Source organism: Marmota marmota, unplaced genomic scaffold, assembly GCF_001458135.2.
Source record: "Marmota marmota marmota unplaced genomic scaffold, marMar, whole genome shotgun sequence".
Classification (NCBI taxonomy): domain Eukaryota; kingdom Metazoa; phylum Chordata; class Mammalia; order Rodentia; family Sciuridae; genus Marmota; species Marmota marmota.
In genome coordinates this window covers 49,100,510-49,124,842 of record NW_026000037.1, presented here as the reverse complement: position 1 = coordinate 49,124,842, position 24,333 = coordinate 49,100,510, and the positions used below count along the sequence as shown (strand labels likewise).

Genomic DNA, 24,333 nt, shown 5'->3' with positions numbered 1-24,333 from the left:
ATTCAGACCTATGCCTATGGTCGTTGGTTTGGGTTTGGGGGCGGGGGGTGGGAGAGTGGTAATCAGGGATTGAACTCAGGAGCACTTGACCACTGAGCCACATCTCCAGCTCTATTTGTATTTTATTTAGAAACAGGGTCTCACTGAGTTGCTTAGTGCCTCACTTCCATGTTAACTCAACACTATGGATAAATGAGGACCTGTAAAGCCAACTCTCATGATCTCACCAGTCATTTCTACTTCTTGTCACATGGAAAAGATCTATCATTGAAAGGGGGTAAAAAGTCATCAAGAGTTTCCTACTAAAAGTTTCTGATATGGAACATTTTTTAGATCTTTTGCTATCTACATTTTCTCTATTTAGTTATCATCATTTTTTAAATGTCAGACCTAAATCTGATAACAATTTTCTAGTTTTGATTGAAGTGTTAAGGAATAGAAAGGTGTTACTTCCTCTATTGAAAAATATCCTGTTTCTTTTTTTCTATCTAAGTTTATATTGGCACTTTTAGCATTAAAATATTTAGTCATAAAGACAAACCAATAAATCCCCCCTTCTCTATAAGAACAGATCTTAAACCAGTTCTCCAACACTTTATACTTGAGGTAAAAAACACATAACATAAAATTTGCCATCTTAACCACTGTTAAGTGTCCAAGCATCAATGTTAACTGTATGCATGTTGCTGTGCAATGATCTCAATTTTTTTTTCTTGAAAAATTGAAATCCTATACCCATTTTCAAATTTCTTACCTTTTTTCTTCACCCTGCAATCACAATTCTACTTTCTGTTTCTAAGAGCTTGACTACTTTGTATACCTCATATTGGTGAACTGCTGCAGTACTGCTCTTCTTGTGACTTATCCCACTAAGAATGATGTCCTCGAAGTTCATCCATACTGCAGCAATTGTCAAATTTTCCTTCTTCTTGAAGACTGAGTAATATTCTATTGTATGTACATAACAAATTTTGTCTATCCATTCATCTGTTGAGGGACACCTCTTTGGTTTCTTTCATCTCTTAAATAATGTGAATAGTGTTGCATAAGCATAGTATACAAATATCTCAAAACCTCCTTTCAGCACTTTGGTGATATTTTCAGATGTCAGCTGCTGGATCATAAGGTGATTCTACTTTTAATTTTTTTGAGGAACTCCCATATACTGCATTTTTTGCACGTATTCTAAAACCTATAGTCAGAATTTTGCATTTTTACTATTATAATTCACTTTATAAATCATACTCTTCACTTATAAAGGGTTTTTGAAATGTTGGTATGTAGTCTACAGGTTTTATCATGTGTAGACAGATTCCTATAAACATCATCACAACCATGATGAAATTGTATCAGACCCATGAAATTCCTTTATGCTATATATCCTTTCTTAAGCACACAGTTTACGTTGATATCTGACCTTGTATTCCAGAATCCTTGCTAACCTAGTTTTATGAGTTTTTGTTTTGTTTTGTTTTCAAGATTTCTTGGCATTTTCTACATAAACAATTATGAATCTGGACAGTTTTATTTCTTCTTTTCCAAGCAGTGGTGCCACTGTGCTTGCTAAGTCTTCTAGTGTGGTGTCGAGAGTTCACACTTTCGCCTTGTTCTTTAACTTACGGGGAAGCATTTGGTCTTTCACCATTGAGTAACATGTTAGCCACAAGTGGTTGGAAATACCTTCTGGGTTGAATTTGACTTCTATTCTTAATTTTTTGAGAAATTTTTCTTTTTTTCTGGAATCAATGTGGAATTTTGTTGAATGAATTTTCTACATCAATGATGATACATTTAGTTATCATCATTTTTTAAATGTCAGACCTAAATCTGAGATTTTTTCTGATTTGGTCTGATTACAATGTGAATTACTTTGATTAATTTGCAAAAAAAAAAAAAAAAAACCGAACCAGCATTGCATTCCCATTGGTCATGATGTATTATTTTTTACATGGACTGATTAACTTAATTTGTCAAGGTTTTATTGAGGATATCTGCTTCTTTGTTCATGAGGGATATTGGTCTGCTCCTTTTCTTGCATTGCCTTTATGTAATTTTTGGTATCATGGTTAATTCTGGGTCCATAAAATCAGTTGGAAAGTGTTCCCTCTTCTTCTACTTTCTGAAATAAATTGTATAGAATCTTATTTCATCCTTAATCTTTTTCACAGAATTTTCCATGAAAATCATCTTGGTCTGCATATTTCTATTTTGAAATGCTTTTAACCATGAATTCACTGTATTTGATCTCAGAATGAGTGTATGTGATTTTCAGAGAATTGGTCCATCATTTAGTGGACAAATTTACATACGCAGAATTTTTCCTAGTATTCCCTTACTAAATTTATAGTGTCTGGAGGGCTTATAGTAATATTCTCTCTTTTATTCCTGATGTTGATAATTTGTGTCTTCTGTTTTTATTTGGCAGTTTTGATAGAAGTTTCTTGGTTTCATTTCTGAAAGGTTTTGGGATCACTGTCAACTCAGTCATCTGAAATTTCATGATAATATGTCTTGGTCTGAGACTATTTCTAGTTATTGTGAAGGGAACTTGGTGAGCACTTTAAATGTTTACACATATGCTTGTCTGTTCTCATAATATTTGAAATTTTATTTTGGATATTTCTTTTTCTTCCCCTATGCTCTCTTTCTGGAACTGCTATGTCATATATTAGACCTGTGTCTTCCAACATACTCTGTCATATTTTCCACTTCCCTGTCAGTTCTTTTGGAGATTATCCAATCTTTACCTTCTATATTTTGTATTAAATTTTTCATTAGAGCTATTATTTTTAATTTCTAATAATTTACTTGTTCTCTCAATGTCCCTGTATAACATCACTCTCTATTTGTTTATTAGATTCTATATCTTAATTTTTAAGGGTATTAGAAATAGAATTTGGAAATTTTTTCTTCTTCCATCCTATTCTCTGTTCCCAAAAGGCTTCTTTTTTCTATTCGTCTTGGCTTTTATCTTTTGTGTTAGAAATTTTCTTCAGATCTTTCATAATCTTTTGTTTACTGCTTATATTTAAGAGTATGAAACAAAAAAAGATAATTGTAAAGAGATTTGGTTGAGCTACTTCTTTGGAGAACCCTAAGGTCAATATATTTCAGGCTTTCCCGTTGAGCTATTCAGATTCCACAGGAGAAAAAAAGATTGTCAAATATGTTGCCTGGAAGCTTAAGGCCTGCTGCTAGTTGTTTAGGGTAAAATGAGAAAAGCAAGGTGGGAATCACAGCATTCTCATTGCATCCAGCTGTTTTTAGTTAGTGCTTTCTGCCCTCAACTCTACCTGGGTCACCTAGTTCAAAGAGACTTTGTTTAATCCTCTCCAAAGTATAAAACTTCAGTCTTCTGTTGAAGTTGGGGTTAGATGTTTGTCTGGTAGTCTGCAGTGGTGGAGGTAAGGATCTGGAACTGTGATTGACTTTTAAACGAATACGAATACTCTTACTGTGAGGTGATGGAACCCAGGGCCCATGCTTGCTAGGCAAATGCAGCAGCATTCAGCTATACCCTAGCACTCTTTAATTTAGATACCTTTCAGAGGTAGCCGGTGACTTTTCAGGATACTTCAATGTAAATTAGATTAGTTCTCAACATTTGCCATTGCTAGTTTACAATTTTTACAATTCTGTTTTCTCAGTAGAATAAGATACATTTTCCTTCCACATTTCTGCTTACAAAATTGTTTTTTTCCCTTACCTATTCTTTCCACAGTCATTTAGTCTTGGGAGAGAGAAAGGATAAAAAAAAATACCCTTAGTTTTCTTTTAATAGTATTTTTGGAGAAAGAAAAGTAGTTGTGTATGTTCTGCTAGTTTTACCACAGTCTCCTGATTTTACTTCATCTCTCTAACTTAAATATATTTTCAGAGCAACATATCAACCAAAATAATATTTATTCTCACACTACTATTCTTTCAGTAATGTTTATTCACTGTTTATTCAACTATTATTATTCACTACAATAGCTAACCCATTTTTCTAGTACCCAATTCACAGTAAAAAAACCTCTAAATGAGCTTTAGAAATTTTCCTTTTGTTGTCTTAAAGCATTTTTTAGTATTCTTAAATTTATAAAACATGATCTATTTATTGGGCCAATATGTACTAGTCATTTAACATATGCAAGAATATGTACTGAATTGAAAGACACTTGCCTTCTAAGATTTCAAATTCTAAGGGAGACAGCATGCAAGTACCTATTCATTTAAATGGTAAACATGGTAAGCACTATTATAGGAAGCAGGCTTAGTATTCTAGGGGATGTATAAATGAGCACTTAATCCCACTGATTTATGCTAAAACCGAGTCTCAAAGTACAAACAGGATTATCAGCATGGAATAGGGGATTCCAGACAGATGACAGAGTATGTATAAAAGAATAGCATTATCCTTGATTTCAAAGAATATGAATTCCCACTTTTTAAAATTTGACAGGTGTTTTTTTCTTTAGACATCTCAAACAATTACACTATCCTGTTGAGGAAAATATCAACACTAGTACTTTTACTACAATTTGGAGGAGAAACCGAGATGCATTTAAGCCAAGAGCAAAGCTAGAATTAGAACTAAAATATTGATTTTTGAAAGCTGAGTAGTCAAATCAGAGGGGTAATTCTGATTCTACATTCTGAAACTTGGTTTCTTCACTGTCTGGTTTTTCACAGTGTTGCACATAATTGCAGTAATAATAAGTAACATTCATTATAAGGTTTATTGTGTGCCAGGCACAGTGCTAAATAACGTACAACATACATTACCTATTAAAGTCTTCAAAACAAATAAATATTCTAAGACTTACAGAGACTAAAAGACTTTTCCAGGGACATTCAGCTACATGGGTATAGATATAATCTGTTTTTCAAACAGTAGGTTACACCCATGAGGGAAGACTGAGCAGGAAGAATATGATAATAAGAAACAACCACAACTTACTGAGAACCTATGGTAGGAACTGTGCTAATAGTTTTACATATGTTGTTTCTAGTGGAAGGGTAGCCAGAAAGAAGGAAATTATGAACTCAATGAAAATCAAGTCACACCTGTTCCATGAAGTCTTCCATGGTAGTTTTCTGTTCACTTTGAGATCTCTTGTCTCAGTGTGGCATTTAGAATATGATCATTTTATACATGCCAATCTAATTCAGAGTATATAATCTGAAGTAATCTAACACAGCAATTAAGAGAAATGGCTCTTTAGCTATGCTTCCTGTTTGGATCATTCTATCATATCATTATAGATTTGAAATCATTCTATCATATCATTCTATCATTGCTGGCACTTTTGATCTTAGGCAAATTACTTAATTTCTTCTTTTAGTATATTACATATGCTTAAAATAAAAGGTCTATCTATATGTATACTACGATAAATATTTCTATATGTACAATTTAAATATATGTGTATATATATATGCATACACACATATTTGTATTCTCAGCTTTACCTAGTTCAGTGTAGATAATAATAGCTAATATTTATTAAGCCAGGCACTACTTCAAGTATTAGTTCAAGTGATTCTCATTACAATTATAGAGATAACCATGTTAATGGTTAATAACCATTTTACAGATGCTAACTCAGAGGAAAAGACAGATTAACTTTCTCAAAATAAAAACTGTAAATAAAGTAGAAGGTATAGACTCACATAAAGAAAGCCCAGCTCTAGAAGCCTAACTCTTAACAACTATGCTATAGCACCCCACTCCAAAAGACTCAATATAGTACTATGAGCTTGAATTGAATTTAGGGGAAAAAAGGCATGGATAGAAATAATGATGTACACTTATAGTCAGTTCATGTTGTAGTGTATTATATTGGAACTAGTTTCTACCACCTTTTAGAAAGAGGAGTTTGATAAAGAAATAATTATCTTTTTAACTTATTTTTCTTATTGATAGTCCTATATTACTCTTAAAGGGCTTGGGGTAAAGAGAAGATTCTTTCTCCCTAAATGTCCTTTATTTGCATTTTGAAAAAGAAAACAATGTTTAAATATTTAAAAGTCTTTTAAAGCATTCAAAGCCTGATGATCTCCAAGATATCTTCCAGAAGTGGGTCTTTGTTTCTAAATCAAGTAATAAAAATGTGTATGTCTCTTTTCCAAGCAATGTGAGGTCACAGGGATTAATAAGAACAACCTGCAAGAACTTCTGAAAAATAGGATTTCCAAATAATGCAGAACTCTACAGGAAGAAACAATATTCTCAATTACACAGGTTTGCTATTGTTCTAAACACAGAGTCAGAGGAGTACCCGTGTCTGGCTTTCTCTCTACTACTCACTCTTGTGGATTCCAGAGTTTAGCTTCTGACATACTTTATGTGGATGTTGACTAAAAACAAGAGTATTTGATTCTAATTTTTTTCAAAATTTTCATATCCAGATGATAATTTCTTGGGTCTGATATCAAAAGGTACATCCTAGCTATCATGTCTATAGAAAATCTAGTCTTAGATTTTACTCAGCTTTTGTATTATCCTCAGGCAAAAGCCTCTGGAGTGTGAAATAGAAGATTTAAAGATGATATTAAAAATATTAGCAATGATGGTTTACTTTATTATTTCTAAATGAACAAAGAATAAGCTTAAAATATTTAGTGGCTTCCATGGTTGTAAATAGCAATTTCTATTTCCAACTTTCTCTAAGACAAATTCCTTTTTATCCAAATATTCACCATAGTGACATGAGTATTCACTGTATTAAAATGATCCCACTAGATTGTCCTTGGTCTAGGAAATGTCAAAAACAAAGCCAAAGCTAAATCAGATTACCTGACAATAAAACACCGTTTACATCAGAGACAAGCAGGAGGTCTCTTAGGATCTGAAATCTAGGACTTTTGACTGCTTGTGTATAGACTGAGAAATTCTCTCACGTGCAATTTTGATAAAGAACTTTATTAAAATCCTTCATTTTGCATCTACCCCCTACCTTGTCTACTAACTACTAAATCTACTCAGGAATTTAATTTTCATTTTCAAAGTCTCAAGAGGGTTAGAGCTCTTAAAATCATTTCAAAATATAGAAACTGCTCTTTTGTTTTTTTATTTTATTTTCCCCCAGGAATAAGTAGATCTACAAAGAAGTGTTCCCAGTTGGTATCATAATCTAACATTCAAGACTGTACACTATCTGCTCCCAACAAACCTTGTCTGTAGTCTGAACTACCCACTAATTATACCCAGGATAGACTACTGCATTCTCTCCTCACATTTTCTTTCTGCCTCTCTCCCCTCAATAAGCTGTCTCCCCTCTCCAAACCAGTGTTCAAGATCTACCTTTTCCATATTCCTTTCATTCCCCATCAAGCTCTCCTCTCCTTTCCTTACTCAGCCTGTGGTCCTTTATACCTTTGTCTAGTACTGTGCTTGCTGTAACTGTAGGGTTCTCTGTAGTAGCTTGGTTGTTTGTTTGTTGTAACTAACTGCACTATCCTGAGATTCAGTTGACCCTGGGCCAACTTTTGGGAATAGCTGCAAACTGAGGAAATTGCTCAAGTGAAGAAAACTGAAATTCAGAGATGTCACAAAATGTTACATTTAAGCATTTAAATTTCAGTCGAATAAACTACTTACTCATAGTCAGAACTTTATCAACAATTTTTAAGCAGATGTGTTTTATATTAAACAATCACAAGAAATTCTGAATATTATACTATCAAATGGAAGCTTTCATTATTTTACTCATATATATAGTATTGTATTTATAATATATTTCACTTAGATCTTTCATCTAGACTAAATATTTTTATTAATAAATAAAACTACTAAAACAAGTTTTGTTTTATTTTCAGTAAAATTTTGACCTAGATATTTTTAAAACTATAAAAATAACTCTAAGCTTACTAAACCTAAACTATATAAATTTGCCCCTATTATTTTCTGTAAATCTTTTTTAATCTCTTAATTTTAAACTTAAATTGTAACCAAGAAAGATTTAGAATTGCTGTTAAATGTACCTAAAGGCCTAGTACTCATTCTTTCATGAATGAAGTTGTTGGCATAACATTGGAAAGCAAAGGATCTGCACACATAGAATCCAGTGCAGTAGTTCCCCCTTATCCATTCAGATATACTTGAAGATCCCCAGAAGAAGCCTGAAATTATGACTAGTACCAAACTCCATATATACTATGCATTCTCCTACACATCCATACCTATTGTAACTTTATAAATGAGACATAATAAGAGATTAACAATAATGTTAGTAACAAAATAGAATAATTATAACAATATACTATAATGTTATTTAATAAATATGATTTGTTTACTTCTGGAATTTTCCCACTTAATGTTTTCAGAATGAAAGTGACTACAGGTAACTAAAACCATGAAAAGTGGAACCTGACATAAGGCAAGACTACTGTAGAGTTTAAATCAACCTAGTGAGCAGATGCAAGAATACTTAAACACAAAATTTTTCAGTTCTAAATTCTGATTGTCAAGAAATGTTAGAATTTAATCAAATGTAGCATGTTGTTCTTTGCATTTTTATTACCATCTTTATTTCAGCGTAGAATATGTTTTTGGCCAAATTTCTTATTTGGAGAGTAAGGGAAAGGGAACAAAAATATGCACAATTACTGTTACAAAGACTAGCCAACAACCCATCCTGGCTTTTAGAATATATAATAAATCTCATCAACAAATAATAGTAACAACAATGTGCCTGATATATGCCACATACTAGTACAAATACTTAGTAGTGCACTAATACATTTAATCTTCACAACATCTCTTCGATGTAGGTATATACGAGATTCAAGATCATATAGATAGTAACTTGTTTTGCTACCTAACCACCATATTAGACAGCTTCTTCCTGCAACCAGTTGTTACAAACCAGGAAAATGTACAAGTCAATTCTCTCTTGCTCTAACACAACAAAACAGGCACTTTGGAGGCACTATTAGGCAGCATGCCCAGTTTGGGATTCTGAGGAAACAAGGTTTTTTTGTCTGCTTTGACCCACCTTCCTGCTATTTTCAGCAGGTATACTGATATGAAAGAATAGAGTGAAGCCCAACTGACCACCATCCAGCATCACTCTAGTTTCTCCCAATCCCTTTTCTTAGAGCCTAAAGTGACCTATTCCCCCAGCACTTCCATCATATGATGAATCACAGAATTTCAACATGACATAGACATTCAGATCCATTTTATTCAAAGGACTCCCCAAATGACCTAGTTAACATCAGGTACTCCCACACTTACTACTCTTTATTTCCAAAATGTTATCCCTATCTGTCAAAACCATCATCCATAATACTCATACTTAACTTAATTGCCCACACCTAGCCTAAAAATAGAGTAAATTGGTCACATCCCTATTTTTAAGCTGATTCCAGGGATCCCTGCTTCTGTTAATAGGCTCGGTAACACATAAAGCTATTTTATCAATTTATAATTTTAGTTCCCTGTTATAACAAATTATGCATACTAAAAGAATTTGATGCAGTTGTCAGTGCCATCATAGAATGCATAATTATAAAGTTTGACCCAAAATTTTATTTTTAATACCAATACATTCATATGGGAAAGAGTTATGTATAACTCATCCTAGGATTCATCAGTTTATACACTAAAGTTAAAATTTATGTAGCATATACCTTTGAAGTCAATTCAAAATGTGCGCATAGTTTATTGTAGATATTTTTTCATAATCTTGAAAGCAAGAAATGACTTTTTTCTTTTTTATATTTGTCACAACCCTAAACACAGTACCATGCAAATGATTGGTTTTCTCACATTGTTTGCTGAATGAATAAGTACATGAACAAATGCTTATGAACAACTTATCTTTAGAAATTTTAAGATGTATGATGAAAAGCATGTGTAAATTAGTACAGAGGCACTTTTGTGAAAAGAAGATGACCAATCATTACTAGGCAGGTTTACAACCAATTTCCTCATTGAAAAGGTCAAGATCTTCTTGCTGCACAGGAAGAAAGGTTGGCATTACATTTAAATGTCTGCTACATTTTAACCAGACTTTACTTTTAATGTCTTTTGACATAGTAACAGAGAGAAATTTCTCTCTGATTTGTAACAGAAATTACAATTCTAAGATAGTGATTTTTCTCCTTGCAAAATTATTGATATATTCTCATTTAAGTGTTATTAAAAGAACATTAACAAAAATCTTTATGGTTTGATTCTTTTAAAAGTTCATAAATACAAGGGAAAATAGCAGAATGCTGTGAAACCAATGCCTAGAGGAATCCCAAAGCAATGCCAAGAAACAGAATGTACTCATAGTGACTAATACATGCAAATACTGGAAATAAATTCTAACAGATTAAACAGGTTTTGTAGCAACTAAAAGGTATATTCAAATCATTCCAAAATTAATCAAGCTTAAGAATATGGCAATCTTCCCTACTAATAAGAATATAAGCTGGCTAAGTAGCCTGGATAACATATAAATTATAGCCAATATCAGTAGGCAGAATTTTTTCAATGTGTTTTTAATTAAAAAGGAGAAACTTAGCCCTTAACTGAATCAATTCACTGTTTGACTTTAAGTACCACTCATTTTATTTAATACTACGCCATCTTACCCTGATGAGGGATTAAATAATAATATGCTACAGAATCACAAAGGCAACACCATATTTCTACTGAGAAACTGCAACATTTTTTATCTCCTCCCAATCATTTAACATGGCATATCTAAAAAGTTATCTAACGCTGAGAAAGAAATGTACAATATTTTAAAAATCAAATGTAGTTCTTTCAAAATTGGAATGTCAAGCACAGGTAGTTTCTTACTCAAGAATATAATTTTGAGGATAGGTTGCAACAAATCAAAGTTAAATCTATTTTAACAAAATAGTTTGAAATAAATAGCAGAGTTTCAAGACAAAATATGTATATAAATCCATGCTGTGAAGATTCTCTACTCTTTGTACTTAACATGTTTAATGAAGTCACGTTTTTTCCAGTTTGAAAATGAAAGTAAGCAAATGCTGAACCTCTCTGGGCCAAAATTTCTTCAATAAGCTTAAATGTTACAAGCTTTCTTTGTTGAAATCAATTAATTAAACAGATTTATAGTCTGCCTTCAGCTATAAGTAATGCCTTAGCAGAGATCAATATTAAAAGCAACAAAGCATCAGAACTTCAATAGATCTGAGAAATGGTTAAAACCTATGTCTTTTTAAAATATTTCAGATATTTTAATATAAATTTCAAGGAATTAGCTTATAGTCCAGAGGCAAGAAGCACAACTCTAGCCAGCAAACTTTTATTTCTGTGCTGCACATTACAATAGAAGCAGCATTAATTTCTATACTTAAGAAATTCTATATAACAAGAATTTTATAATATATCACCATATGTAAGCTGCTGCTGATATTCTTATCAGTTTGATCAATTTATGCTATTTTTATCACTTGAAACAAAACATGCAATTTGACTCTAATCAGATTTAATCTGGAAAAACCTAAAGAGCTCAAACCCTTGCTTTTAATCATACAAATAATCTCTTCCTTTACTGCCCATTTCCCCTAGAGACCAAAGTAACCATTAATATACACATTCTCCCTCTCTCTTTCTCTCTCTTTCACACACACACACACACACACACACACCATACTTCTACAATTCATGTTATTCGGCTGCTGTTCATTACTATAGATTTTACTTGTTTAAATACCCAAAGGAAAATCTGATAATTAACAATTATGTTGAGTAATAAATTCTAAATTACTAAGAATAGAAAAACAATAACCCTACATTCAAATACTATCATCATAATTCACAAGGTCATACCTGGTGACTTAGAGATTGGAAAGGCTCACAGGTTCCAGAATGCATGACCTTTCTATTTCCAGAAACCCCTAAAAGATTGCATTTCCTGTCTTACAAAAGATAACTAGAGCCATCTCTCTCAGCATCTTCGGGGCTAGAGAAGAAAATATCAAACGGCAGATCTGTCCATCAGTATCTGTTTAAGCCAACATCAATAAATCAAATCTCATACACTGTTTATCGTCTCCCCTGCGCAGTTACACCCTGTACTAAGAAAGGCCGACACAGTTGTGTTTGCTGATGCTGCTAATGCTGTCTGAAAACAGTAAGCTTACTGCTTAGAGCAATTCTGCATCATCCAGAGAATCAGTCACATCCTTCAGGTTTCCCACTTCTGCTACTATACAGATTTCACTTGCCAAGAAGAGTTTGATTTTTTTTCATCAGTCTTTTAAAAATAAGCAATGCTCTGTTTAATTAAGTATCCAATATGTCTGTTACAAATACCATGTTAAAATGTCAATTCTTAATTATTAGGTGGCTTTGTCCATACATGACTAAGCTTCAACATAATGATTTAGCAAGTAAAACTGTGCTTCCTTTTAAAGGAATCTTCCCTCCAAACCATGTATATTAACACACATCCAATCCATCAAAATTAGAAGAGCCTAAAATTGAAGAATTTTTATTCTGACAATCTTTGATGGTTGTATATAATCATAAATAGATAAATGTTTATTCACTTTTTGTATTTCAAGAACCTCATTTTCATTTCATATTCTTCCAGCCAACATGCTTCAAACAAAAATACTTTTTATGTTTTTATTTAAACTTTTTTCTAAAAAGCTTAATATACAAAATATAACATGCTATTACCAAATTCTAAAACTGCTTGATGAAATCAAGGAATGAAACCTATATAAAAGTCATTGGGAATTTTATTATGAATTGTCATTGTTTATAATATCAAGGTTCTTTTTTTTTTAATATCAAGGTTCTAATAATGCTTTCTTTTACCACAACACAGCAAATTCGGGAAATTTTAAGATTGGCATAGTAGTCTGATAATAAAGAACCAATATTCTGAAGGTATAATTAGAAATGCTTTCCTGTTACCATGTGACAAAAGGCTGTATTTTAGAAATAAAACCAAAAAAGGTTCAAATCAATTTAAATAAAATCAAAATTACTACATGAACTACAACTTCTTATCCCAAAACAGCTCTCAAATTATATACAGTCTGAATTAATGACTCTATGGAAAAAAACACCCAGAGATTGTAAGTTTTTGTTTATTTATATACCTGTGAAATAAACCAATTGAAATCTGATGATAGCAAAAATGTGCTATACAGAAAATGTTTTAGATAAATGTAGACAAATAATAAATCAGTAAATTTCCCTTCTCCCACTCATATTTGATGAGCACAATATGTATAATCATGCAGACTAGTTAAAATGAGCATTAAGAAATTAGGTTTCTTTAGTAGCCTGATCCACACATGTTTTCGAGAAAGTACTGCCTCTATCTGCATAAGTTCAGACATAGGACTTGGTATTTTGACTGTATTGTATATATGACACATTTGGATGAAAAACCATAGGCAAACTATGTTCATTCTTTTTGTATAGAAAATATTAAACATCATCTACAGTCAGATACTTCATGGATGCTAGGGATAGGTGCTGGGGACTCCTCAAGAAACAATATAAAACTCATCTTCACAAAAAGCAAATAAATAAATAACTATGTTTTGTTATGATAGAAGAATAAAAAGAAGAAATGAGAGCAATAGTAGGTCATCCTACCCTAATCTAGGGATCAAAAAGGATATTCCCAGGCAAGTACTGTTAAAATTGAGAAGATCCTGAGCAAGGCACATTCAAGAAATGATAAATACATGGTTAGGCCATAAAGTGTATGAACAGATGGGAGAGATGAGAAGCCAAGGACCAATTACAGGAAGCCTCAGGAGACACTAATATTTTGAGCTTTATTCTCAGGCGAATGAAAATCCACCAACATAATCAATTTTGTAATTTTAGATTATCCTGAATACACTGTGGCCAATCAATTAGCCAATCAATTGAGTAAAACAAAACTAGAGTAAGTTAAGAGTAAGGATGAGGGTCTAAATCAAAGGGGTGGCAGCAGGCAGAAAGAGAAATTCATAGATTCCAGATATATGTTTTGGTAAGCAAGAATAGAATTTCAAGACTGATATGAGAAATGAGACAAAGAGAAATGTCAAATTTCATTCCTAATCTCCTATGCTATCACATATCTCATTTACAATCAGCATGCTTTCATCAGATCCTCTGGGTTTTGTTACTTATCCATTTCAAGTGCATATGTGTCCTTTTTATAAATTAGATGGAAAGACTTGAGGAGGAACATTTGGTTTACATTCCTTCTGTGTCCTCTCTAGTATGCATATCTTGAACAAAGTTGTTGAATGAATAAATAAATGAGAAGTAACAAAACTGAACTTTTTTCAGATATTTTGTCAGAACATAGGTACAAACTTGGGTTTTATCATTCTCTTAATGATACTAACTAGTATATATTACCTAATTTCCTCAGTGTTTTCTTGCCAATACACTTATTGTTGTGTTCAATAAACCCATCAAACCTGGAGTGCGTAGAAGCTCTTAATCTATTATCTAGTTGATAAAATATTTTAATCAAAAATTATGTATTTATAATACATTATTAGACCCACTTAATAACAATTTAACATAAGGCAATTAAAACTGTAAGAACCCTATTTTTTAGACAGCTATTGCTCTGTTTAAAAAATTTATTCAGACAATATGCTACTCATACTGATGTTCTTAATGTTGATGATAGGGAAGCACGGTGCCTCTAACCTTCCCTGAGAGGTCTATCCAACATATATTTGATAGAAGGGATGAAGAGTAGACAACTTTGCAGAAGAATCCCCTTGTACTGAATGAAGAGAGATCCAAAAGGATGTGTTTCAGTCCATTTGGGCTGAAATAACAAAATTATAGAAATGGTGGCTATAAACAACAGAGATTCATTTCTCACAGTTCTGGAGGCTGGGAAGCCCAAGATCAAGATAGGTGCTGGCTGATTCGGGGACTAGTTAGGATTTTTTCTCACAATAACTTCACATGGTAGGAAAAAGAGGCAACACAACTCTCTGGGGCCTCTTTTACAAGTGTACTGATCCCATTCTAGAGGGAAGAGCCATGATTTTGGTGACCCATCATTATATTTATGATTGGTTCTCAACATATGAATGGGGAAGGAGTAAACATTCAGGCCAGAACAGAGCACAAAGCACAAATCCAGAGGGATTTTATTTACTGATTTGCTGAATGTCCAATATCCCAAAAAGGATCAATATCTTTTTTTAAACATTTATTTTAGTTGTAGGTGTACACAATGACCTTTATGTTATTTTTATGTGGTGCCGAGGATCAAACCCAGAGCCTCGTATGTGCTAGGCATGAGCTTTACCACTGAGCCACAATCCCAGCCCAAGGATCAATATCTTAAAAACAGCAAGGATATCAGAATTATCACATTTAGCTCTTGATTTTCATGCCCAAGGTCAGTCAGTAGCAGTGCCAAGACTATAATTCAGAATTCCTGTTTTCTAGTTTCAAAGTTTTCTCCAATATAAATCATGGTCTTATAATTTTATTTTTGTAAAAATATACTGTATCTTCAGTGATTAAAATGCCATTCACTCTAATGTTGTTCCTATGTTTTGTTAGATTGAGAAATAGTAAATTATTCAGGAAAAAAAACTCACAAGATTTCTATATGAAAGTTTATTTTGTCATAAAGCATTTAACCTTTATTTCATATAAAAGTAGTCTACTACAGAAATTATCTGAGATATTGTCTGAAAAAAGTAATCATTTTATTTTATATACTAATGCTTTTAGAAGTATAAATTAGGCCAGACATGATTGTGGAAAGCAATGATTTAAATTATGGCCTGATGCCCTTATGCCTGCATTGCACTGGGAACTGCCTGTGTCAAGTTGCAGGTCAAGATGGCCCAGTTGCTATGGTGACACTGGCTGAGGAAACTCTGCAAAGGATCAGAGTTGGTAGTTGAGGCCTTGAGTTCAGACACCAACTCCAGGAATAGGAATTCTGAACATATCAATATAACCCTAATGTCTCTCCAGTCCAGTGTCCTTCAGATTGCCTGCTTTGCTAAAACTTTCCCCAAAATAACCTTTGGATGAAACCATATACTAAACATGCTGAGTTAGCTATGGGTCAGTCAAATTCCATCAGAGTTTGGCTGCCCACCTTGCCCCACCTTTTTCTCTTTATGTGTGTCTGTCTGTCTTTTCTTCATCCCCCATGGCCCCTCATGCAGTATCTTTCCCTGAATTAATGGACAGGACTGAAAGCAGAGGTGAGATAGCCATGGCAGATGGCACCCGAACAGGGCACAGGAGAGGCCCAGGCACACAATGGTGAACTCCTGTAATTCCAGCAACTCAGGATGCTTAGGCAGGAGGATCAAAAGCTGAAGGCCAGTTTTGGAACCTTAGTAAGACCCTGTCTCAAAGAAAACTAAATAAAAAGGGCCAGGGAAGTGTAGCTCAGTGGTAGAGCACCCTTGGGTTCAAACCCCAGTACAGGAAAAAAAAAAGGAATGAAAAAGTGTAAATTAATTTAAATTTTCAAAGGAAGTTGGCAAAGTCTATCAAGATTCTTAAAAATATACAATCCTTTGCCTCAGAGTTCCAGTTTGGAAGATTTGTCTAAAGGTAATACTGCAGATTAAATATATGCACAAAGATGTTTAGTGCTATATTATTCAGGATATGCTTTTGTTTATTTGGCAGTCCTAGGGATTGAACCTAGGACCTTGGGCATGCTAGACAAGTCCTCTACCATTGAGTTATACCCCCAGCCCAGTATTATATTATTCAGAAGAGAAAGATTAATTAACTATGGTGTATTAAAAAGTACAATTCCATGGGACACTGAATATTATAAATAAAAGATATTACTACCAAAGTAAAATATACTTCATAACAAAATAATAAATGAAAATCAAGTGTGTGTGTGTGTGTGTGTGTGTGTGTGTGTGTGTGTGTATGGAGTACAATATCAACTATGTAAAATATACACTGAAAAAATAGGCAAAATATTGAATTTCTAAAATATCCCTGATTTGACTGATCTTATAGATATATATCTACAGACTTTAAGCTTTTCTTATCAAAACAGAAACTAGTTTCTGAGAAGTATTTTGATAGTTGAACAAATACCCATTTCTCATGAGCTTTTACTTACCACTAAAAATTCTGCCTTAAATTTCAGTCTTTCTAATGTTTTACTTATATCTCTGATCTGGTTTTATAAAAATATTCAAATCTACTTTTTAGAGTATCCAAACTTTTAAAAATCATTCTTTATGTACCTTGCACATGATGTATGTGATTGATTATTTATTTTCACACTTTATTTATACTGGGATAAAGCTAATTATGACTATTTTTGACAAATTAGCTCAGCTCTTAAGCCAATTTTAGTATTATATGAAAAAATTGTCTAATTAGGCATTGTGGTTTGATCTAAAGTGGTTCTCACAAGCAGGACAAGGGGAAGCACAGTTTTATTTTCCATTGTATAAGGAATATGGTTGAACTTGAAGACATAGGTCAGCAAGTACATATATTGCATAGCAAAAAAAATCAGGAAAGAAGACCTAATAGATGGTGACAAAACTGACCATTCCTATTAAAATTCTAATTATTATTATAAATAATCACTGCTACCTGGTATATTGTGGGTATCAGAGTACAAAGGATTAGTTCAATGAAATGTTCAGGCCTTTAAACACACAAGCTTTACCTGTCTAAACAAGAGATGGTATTTTATTCATCACAGTAATGGCAACACCGGATTCAAGTTTTTAACAAATCCCATATTTTCTAATTTCATAATCATTCTACTAGTTCCCCTAGCAAAATCAAAAAGTAGGTCATACACTAGAAGAAAATAAAATATGTAACTATTTGCTGGACAATACTGACTTTGCATTTGGCTTTTTATACCAATTACAAAAGTATTTGTATAAACATACAGAAGATCATTGAACAAAGATAAATATTATTGATATTTTGCTTTCAGTTTTTAATTAGTATGCACTTACAATTATATTAAATAAACTCTGCCAAGTATTATGTTATAAATATTTCTGTAAGTCAGAATTTTTCTGCAATACAATATTTAATGGCTAGATGGTATTCCAGAGAATAACATTTTTAATTTAATCATTCCTCTATTTGTAGACTTTTTTTTCATTTCAATACTATAAAATAACAATATAATAAGCATCTTTGGGCACATGGTTTTATACATACCCTCAATTTTCTAAGGATAAATTCCAATAAGTGAGTTTACTAGATCAAAGGATATAATCTTTTCAATACTTTCTGTACTGGACAGATATGAACATTTTGAGGTTTCAGATAAAAAGTACAAATTTCTCTCTCCAAGGGTTATATCTATTTACAATCTTGAGCAGAAATATCTTTTGCCTCACTGTTTTGTCAAACTGGATTATCATATAGTCTTTGTGTAGGATAATGGTTTAAATATAAAAGTTTGAAAAAGGCATACTTTAAGAAAAAAGGAAAGTACATGAAATAGAGTTATCTTTTTAAGTTTTCTAAGAACAACAAAAATTTACACTAAATAAGCCTTCCTTGTGCTATGCTTACAGACTAGGAAATAATAACACTGGTTCCTTGGGAATATACCCAGGAGTGTAAACCCAAACAACAAACTTTTGAACTGGTTACTAAAAGATTGCAAAAGAAACCAAGTAAAAACCAATAAAAAAATAAGATCTAGTCTACACTTTTTTTCTCTGTGATATCTATGGAATGAAGAAACCTAGAGAGGGGAGTCACTCACCCAGATCAATGGCGTTTTACTTATTGAAACAGAAAGAGCCCTAGGAAACCTTCCAAATGGCTATCAGATATGCCTGCAGCCAAGGAAACACTCAGGAGACTTAATCCAAAATATCATGTGTAAAGGTAATATATTTTCATGTACAAATTTATTCTAAGCACCATTCCAGTACTAGTAAATGAGAAGATAAATAAAAATTCACAATGTTTATTCTTTAAAATCTCTCATTATTTTTTAAAAAAATAATAATTCTTTAAGTGAAGTTTTCTGATAGCTTTTATAAAATGCAACCTTGCAATACTAGACACTCTTATCTTCAAACATGTTCCAGGATCCTCACTAGATGCCTGAAATCACAGATAGTACACACACACACACACACACACACACATATGAAAATATACATATATGTAATGCCTGGTACAAGTATTGAAATACATATATATTTTTATATGTATTTTTTCTGTTCTTACATACATATGATAAAGTTTAATTTATGTTAGGAAAGTAAGGTTTTAACAATAAATAGTAAAATAGAAGAATTATAACAACATACCGTAATAAAATTTATGTAAATATGGTCTATTTTCAAAATTTTCCATTTTTAAATAAAAGTTATTCTTTGAAAAAAATAATATGGGGTACATTTTAGTAATTCAATACATTATACACCAGATCAGGGTAATAATCATTTCCATCTCTTCAACCGTTAGTCATTTCTAGGAGTTGTAAATTTCATACTCTTCTCATAATTTTGAAATATATCATAGTTATTTGGCCCAATAGCTACTCTACTGTGCCAAAAAAAAAAAAAAAGAACCAGGAGTGATTCCTCTACTCTTTTTGTGCTCTTGTTTAATTTCTTTCTGTCCCTGCTCTCCCCTACACTCCCCTGTCTCTAGGGACCACTATTCCATTCCATTTCTTTACATGGTTGACTTACTGGTTTCTACAAATGACTGAGAACAGGTGGTCCTTGTCTTTGTGTGTTTAGCATATTTCACTTAACATAACGCTCTCCAGTCCTATCCATGTGGCCACAAATGGCAGGATTCGATTCTGTTTTACCACTGAAAGTTTCCGTTTAAGATTTTTAGACCATGGTTGACCAGGGGCAACTAAAACCATGTAAAGTAAAACCATAAATAAGGGAGGACTACTGTACTTAGATGATAGGGAAAACGGAAGACAGGTTTTTCTTTTTTCTTTAATTCTAATGTGACAGGGTCACAGATCATAAGTAAATATGATTATAACAGAAAAAAACACTGGAAAGAAAAAAAGTAAATATACCTCAAAAATTACCCTTTATCTGGATAAAGCACTCACAAGGTCTGTAGTGAAAAACAGGCTATGGAGGCAGGCTACCAAGTTCAAATCCTGAGTTTGTCTTTGTAGGTACTCAGCCTCGTTTCCTCATATGTAAAATGATAGCCCTAGTATGGTTGTTATAAGGGTTAATGAAATTAATAACACATTTAGGTAAGTAATTCCTGGTACAAATACTGAATAAATGTCTGCTATAATCATTTTAAGATGAGTTGACTTGTTAGAGTAACCAAAAGAAAAAGATCTATATAAAATAAGCACAGAATATAGAGGTATAAATAGAGGTATATACATGATTAAGAAGGAATTTCTAGGATCTCAGGATGGCAGTGTAGACACTCCAGACATGGTAGAGTAGAATATTTGTGTTTTTTTTTTAACTCAGCCTTAAAACACAACTTTTATACTATAATGGCTTTGAAGTTTAATTGTCAAAGACAAACATTAAATCTTGAATTTATCCATTAGTATTCATGAGCAATTTACTTGAGTTTCTAACCTCAGTATCCTCATTTCTAAAATAGTTAGTGTTGTTTACTTCATAGTTATTTTGAGTGTTAAATAAAATATACATAAAGCAATCAATACAGTCTAGCACATATAAGCTCAATATGTGATAATCATTATTTTATTATTTTCATCTTCACTGTTGAGAAAATAATCAATGGATGATTTAAAAAGTTAGAAAGTTAGAAGTAGGAGAGAAAGCACATGTTGGAAGACAACCAGTTTCTTCCCTTTACTGCATCTAGTGGCCATTTCTCTGCCCTCATTGTCCACTTTGGCAGCATTTGCCTCATAATCCTGGCATAGAGAAATGACTAAATGTATTAATGCTGCATTAATGACACCATTTAGTTACTAAACAAGCAACCTTTTTAAAAAATCTTATTTTCAGCTTGTCTGAAGCTACTGTCACTACCTGGTCAGAAACTCTCTATGAATGTCCTGTCCTAGTATTTGATGACCCCCCATAGCTAATTCTGACAGACCTCTCATTATCTACTATTCCCCCTTATTTATCTTGTAACCCATCTAACCAAATAGCTCACTATTCCCCAAAAAGATTTTGTGCTTTAGGCTCCTAGCTTTGTGTATATTATTACATATGGATCTTATCAACATCTTGGTTCTGCCATCTATTATATGTGAGATGTTTTACAAGTTACCAAACTTCTATGGACTTCAAGTCCCTACCAGTAAAGCAGAGATAATGTTCCTTTAAAATTAGTTGAATAAAAAAAAATACTTAACTCACACAATGCTAGACTAGAATTACTTCACAAATGTTGTTATCATCATTTTTGTAATGAATGCCTTTCTAACTTGTTTCCATAGGTCTAAATCCTATCTATAATCAAAGTATAACAAAACATATCTTCCATGAAACTTTCCCTTCATTACATGTTTTTGGTCTTACCTCCCTCTCTCATAGCTCTTTAATCTTCAATTTTAACTTTCTGACCTTTCTGAAACATTTGCACTTTCTCTGAGGTTTAATCTTATCTCTCATTTTCAATTATAAAGATCCTTAAGACATAATCTATGTATGCTTCATTTTTATTTCCCCCTACTGCATCTAATATAATTCTCAGAACTCAGCATGTTTTTGAAAATATGCATTGAATCAGTATATGGGTCATCACTTTTTTCTTCTTATTGTTTTTTAGTTATACATAACATTAGGATTCATTTTGACAAAATTATAAAAGCATGGAAGATAATTTGCTCTAATTCAGTCACCAGTACTTCCCCTTTCCCTCCCCTCTACTGATTTTTCTGCTATTCACTTATAGTTTTTTTTAATTAGTGTCTTGTAGATATACATGATGGAAAGATTCACTGTGGTATATTCATATATGTACACAGAAAAATTATGTCAGATCCATTCCACTTTTCTTTTCTTATCCCATCTCACCTCCCACCCTTCAATCCCCTTCATCTCCTCCACTGCGCTTTCTTCTATTTTTTATTCTCCTCGTCTTATTTTGTATTAGCTACTGCATATCAGAGAAAACATTCAACCTTTAACTTTTGGGGTTTATTTCACTTAACATGATAGTCTCTAGTTTGATCTATTTACCAGCAAATGCCATAAAGTCATTCTTCTTTATGGCTGAGTATTACTCCATAATATTTTCTTTATCCAATCATTATCTGTTGAAGGGCAGCTAAGTTTCTTCTATAGCTTGGCTGTTGTGAATTGTGCTGCTATAAACATTGATGTGGCTGTGTTATTGTAGTGTGCTGATTTTAAGATTGGGGGATATGTACCAAGAAGTGGGATAGCTGTGTCATATGGTAGCTCCTTTCCTAGCTTTTTAAGGAATCTCCATACTGCTTTCCAGGTGGTTTCACTAATTTGCAGTTCCACCAACAATGAGAGTACCATTTCTCCCACATCCTCACCAACATTTGTTATTATTTATATTCTTGATAATATTCAAAATAAATATTTATTACAAGTTCAGTAAAATCAGCTTCAGTCTGTGGAATGGGGCAAAAAACTTCAGAAACATAGAATTGAAGGAAGAAAGACAAAAAAATCTTTGTTCTATTTAATTGACCTTAGGATTCCCTATTTCTCTGTATTTTAAAGTCATAATATTTATTCAGTCTTCAGATATCTTATTGTTATTACTTTGAGGACAAAAAGTAATTACTACATCATATTCACAGACATAAATGTTTTTCCTAAGTTACGATTTTACATTCAGTATATTTCATGTATAGATTCATAAAAAAATTTCAAAAACATTGAAATTTAGCCTAAGATCATAATGACTTTGACTACAGGACACAAAGATATAAAAAATTATTCAGTGTTGGCAAATAGATTTTTAAAATAATCTATCTCAATATCATTAACATCCAGCAGTAATTTTAAACTAAAATAATAATTACAAAAGGAAATGTGTTAATATTTCTTCCAAAGAGAACCTCTGCAGTTTTTGTTGACTAATGGTTACCTTTAAAATTTAAAATCAGATTTCATCCCTATTTATATCAATTAGGTGAACTACCAAACTCACATCAAACCTGCTTCTTTCACAGAACATAAATGAAACAAGGATCTGTATTCTGACCGTTAGCCTCAAATAAGACAGTTTGTTATGTCTCCTTGTTTCTCCACTTAAATCCTTGAACCTTACCTTCTTTGTTAGTTCTAATGTGAACTCTTTTCTTTAAAGAGGTATGCACAGAAACAGAAGGCTCTAATCGTTTTTTAAAAACTAGTTTCTGAATTTCATTCATTTAACAATTTTATAATGTTTCTATATTAACACTGTAGTCTTTGACCTTAGTTAAATTTATCTGAATAAAGTTATGTTTGGGGGGAAAATCTTGTATATAAATGATCGCACAAACTTATAAGTTATACAGGCAAGTTTTATGGGTGTTAAGGGGTCTGAACCCTCGTGAGATCTTTTAGGATCGACTTCTAAATTCAAAAATATGTTTCTCTGACCCAATAATTTTAATTTATTTACACTAAGCAGCTATGAAATCTGGTCAGATGTAATAGATGATATATCTTAAAATCCTGTGTTCTCAACAAAATTACAAGAGAATGTAAGTGAAGTGAGTACACAAAGAAAAGGGATTGTTACAGGGGAAAGTCAGCTGTCTCTCAAGAGATTGGCATTACTTTTGTCAATATGCCAAAAGTCTCTTATACTTGAGCTTCTAAGATATACAATTTTGGTATGTGAATTTCCATGTTTATTATAGCATTATTCACAACAGCCAAAATATGGAAAAAAACTAAGTGTCCATAGATATATCAATAGATAAGGAAAATGAGGTACCTACAGACAATATTGTTTAACCATGAAAAAGGAAATCCTGCCACTTGCAACACATGGATGAACTGGAGGGCAGTAGGCCAAGTGAAATAAGCCAGGTAGAGAAAGACAAATACATTTATTTACATGTAGAATACTTTTTAAAAACAAATTAAGACTCATAAAAACAGAGAGGAGAATGATGGTTGCCAGAGGCTGGAGCTGGAGGAAATGGAAAGACGTTGATCAAAGAGTACACACTTCAGTTATTAAATGAATAAATTCTGAGGATGTAATGTTCAGCATGCTGAATATAGGTACTACATTATATGCTTGAAATTTTCTGAGGTGGTGGGACAGAGCTTCCAATCACTCCTGCAAGGTAGGCGGGCCTGCGACCCACCGGCAGAAGAGGAGCAGCGGCCTGCTGAGAGGCAGAGCCGCCCCCTCCCCCTGCGCTGGCAGGGTAGAGGGAACTGTGACCAACCACAGAGCAGGCCCAGCGGCCTGCTGAGGGGCAGAGCCGACCCCCA

The 24,333-nt window shown here is 32.8% G+C and overlaps 1 protein-coding gene across 13 annotated transcripts in view; it reads right to left on the bottom strand.

The window, feature by feature from the left end:
- Slc4a10 (solute carrier family 4 member 10) overlaps nucleotides 1-24,333 on the bottom strand; it is a 295,237-nt gene that overhangs the window by 199,041 nt on the left and 71,863 nt on the right. For 2 of the 13 annotated variants that reach the window (XM_015479239.2, XM_015479247.2), the window contains exon 1: nucleotides 11,783-12,071. The exons of 10 other annotated variants lie outside the window; for them this stretch is intronic. In XM_015479239.2, coding sequence (XP_015334725.1) covers nucleotides 11,783-11,827 — 45 coding nt within the window. In that variant the 5' untranslated portion in view covers nucleotides 11,828-12,071. Of the gene's footprint in view, nucleotides 1-11,782; nucleotides 12,072-24,333 lie in introns of those variants that run through there. One more of the 13 variants, XM_048812381.1, reaches the window with a different exon arrangement.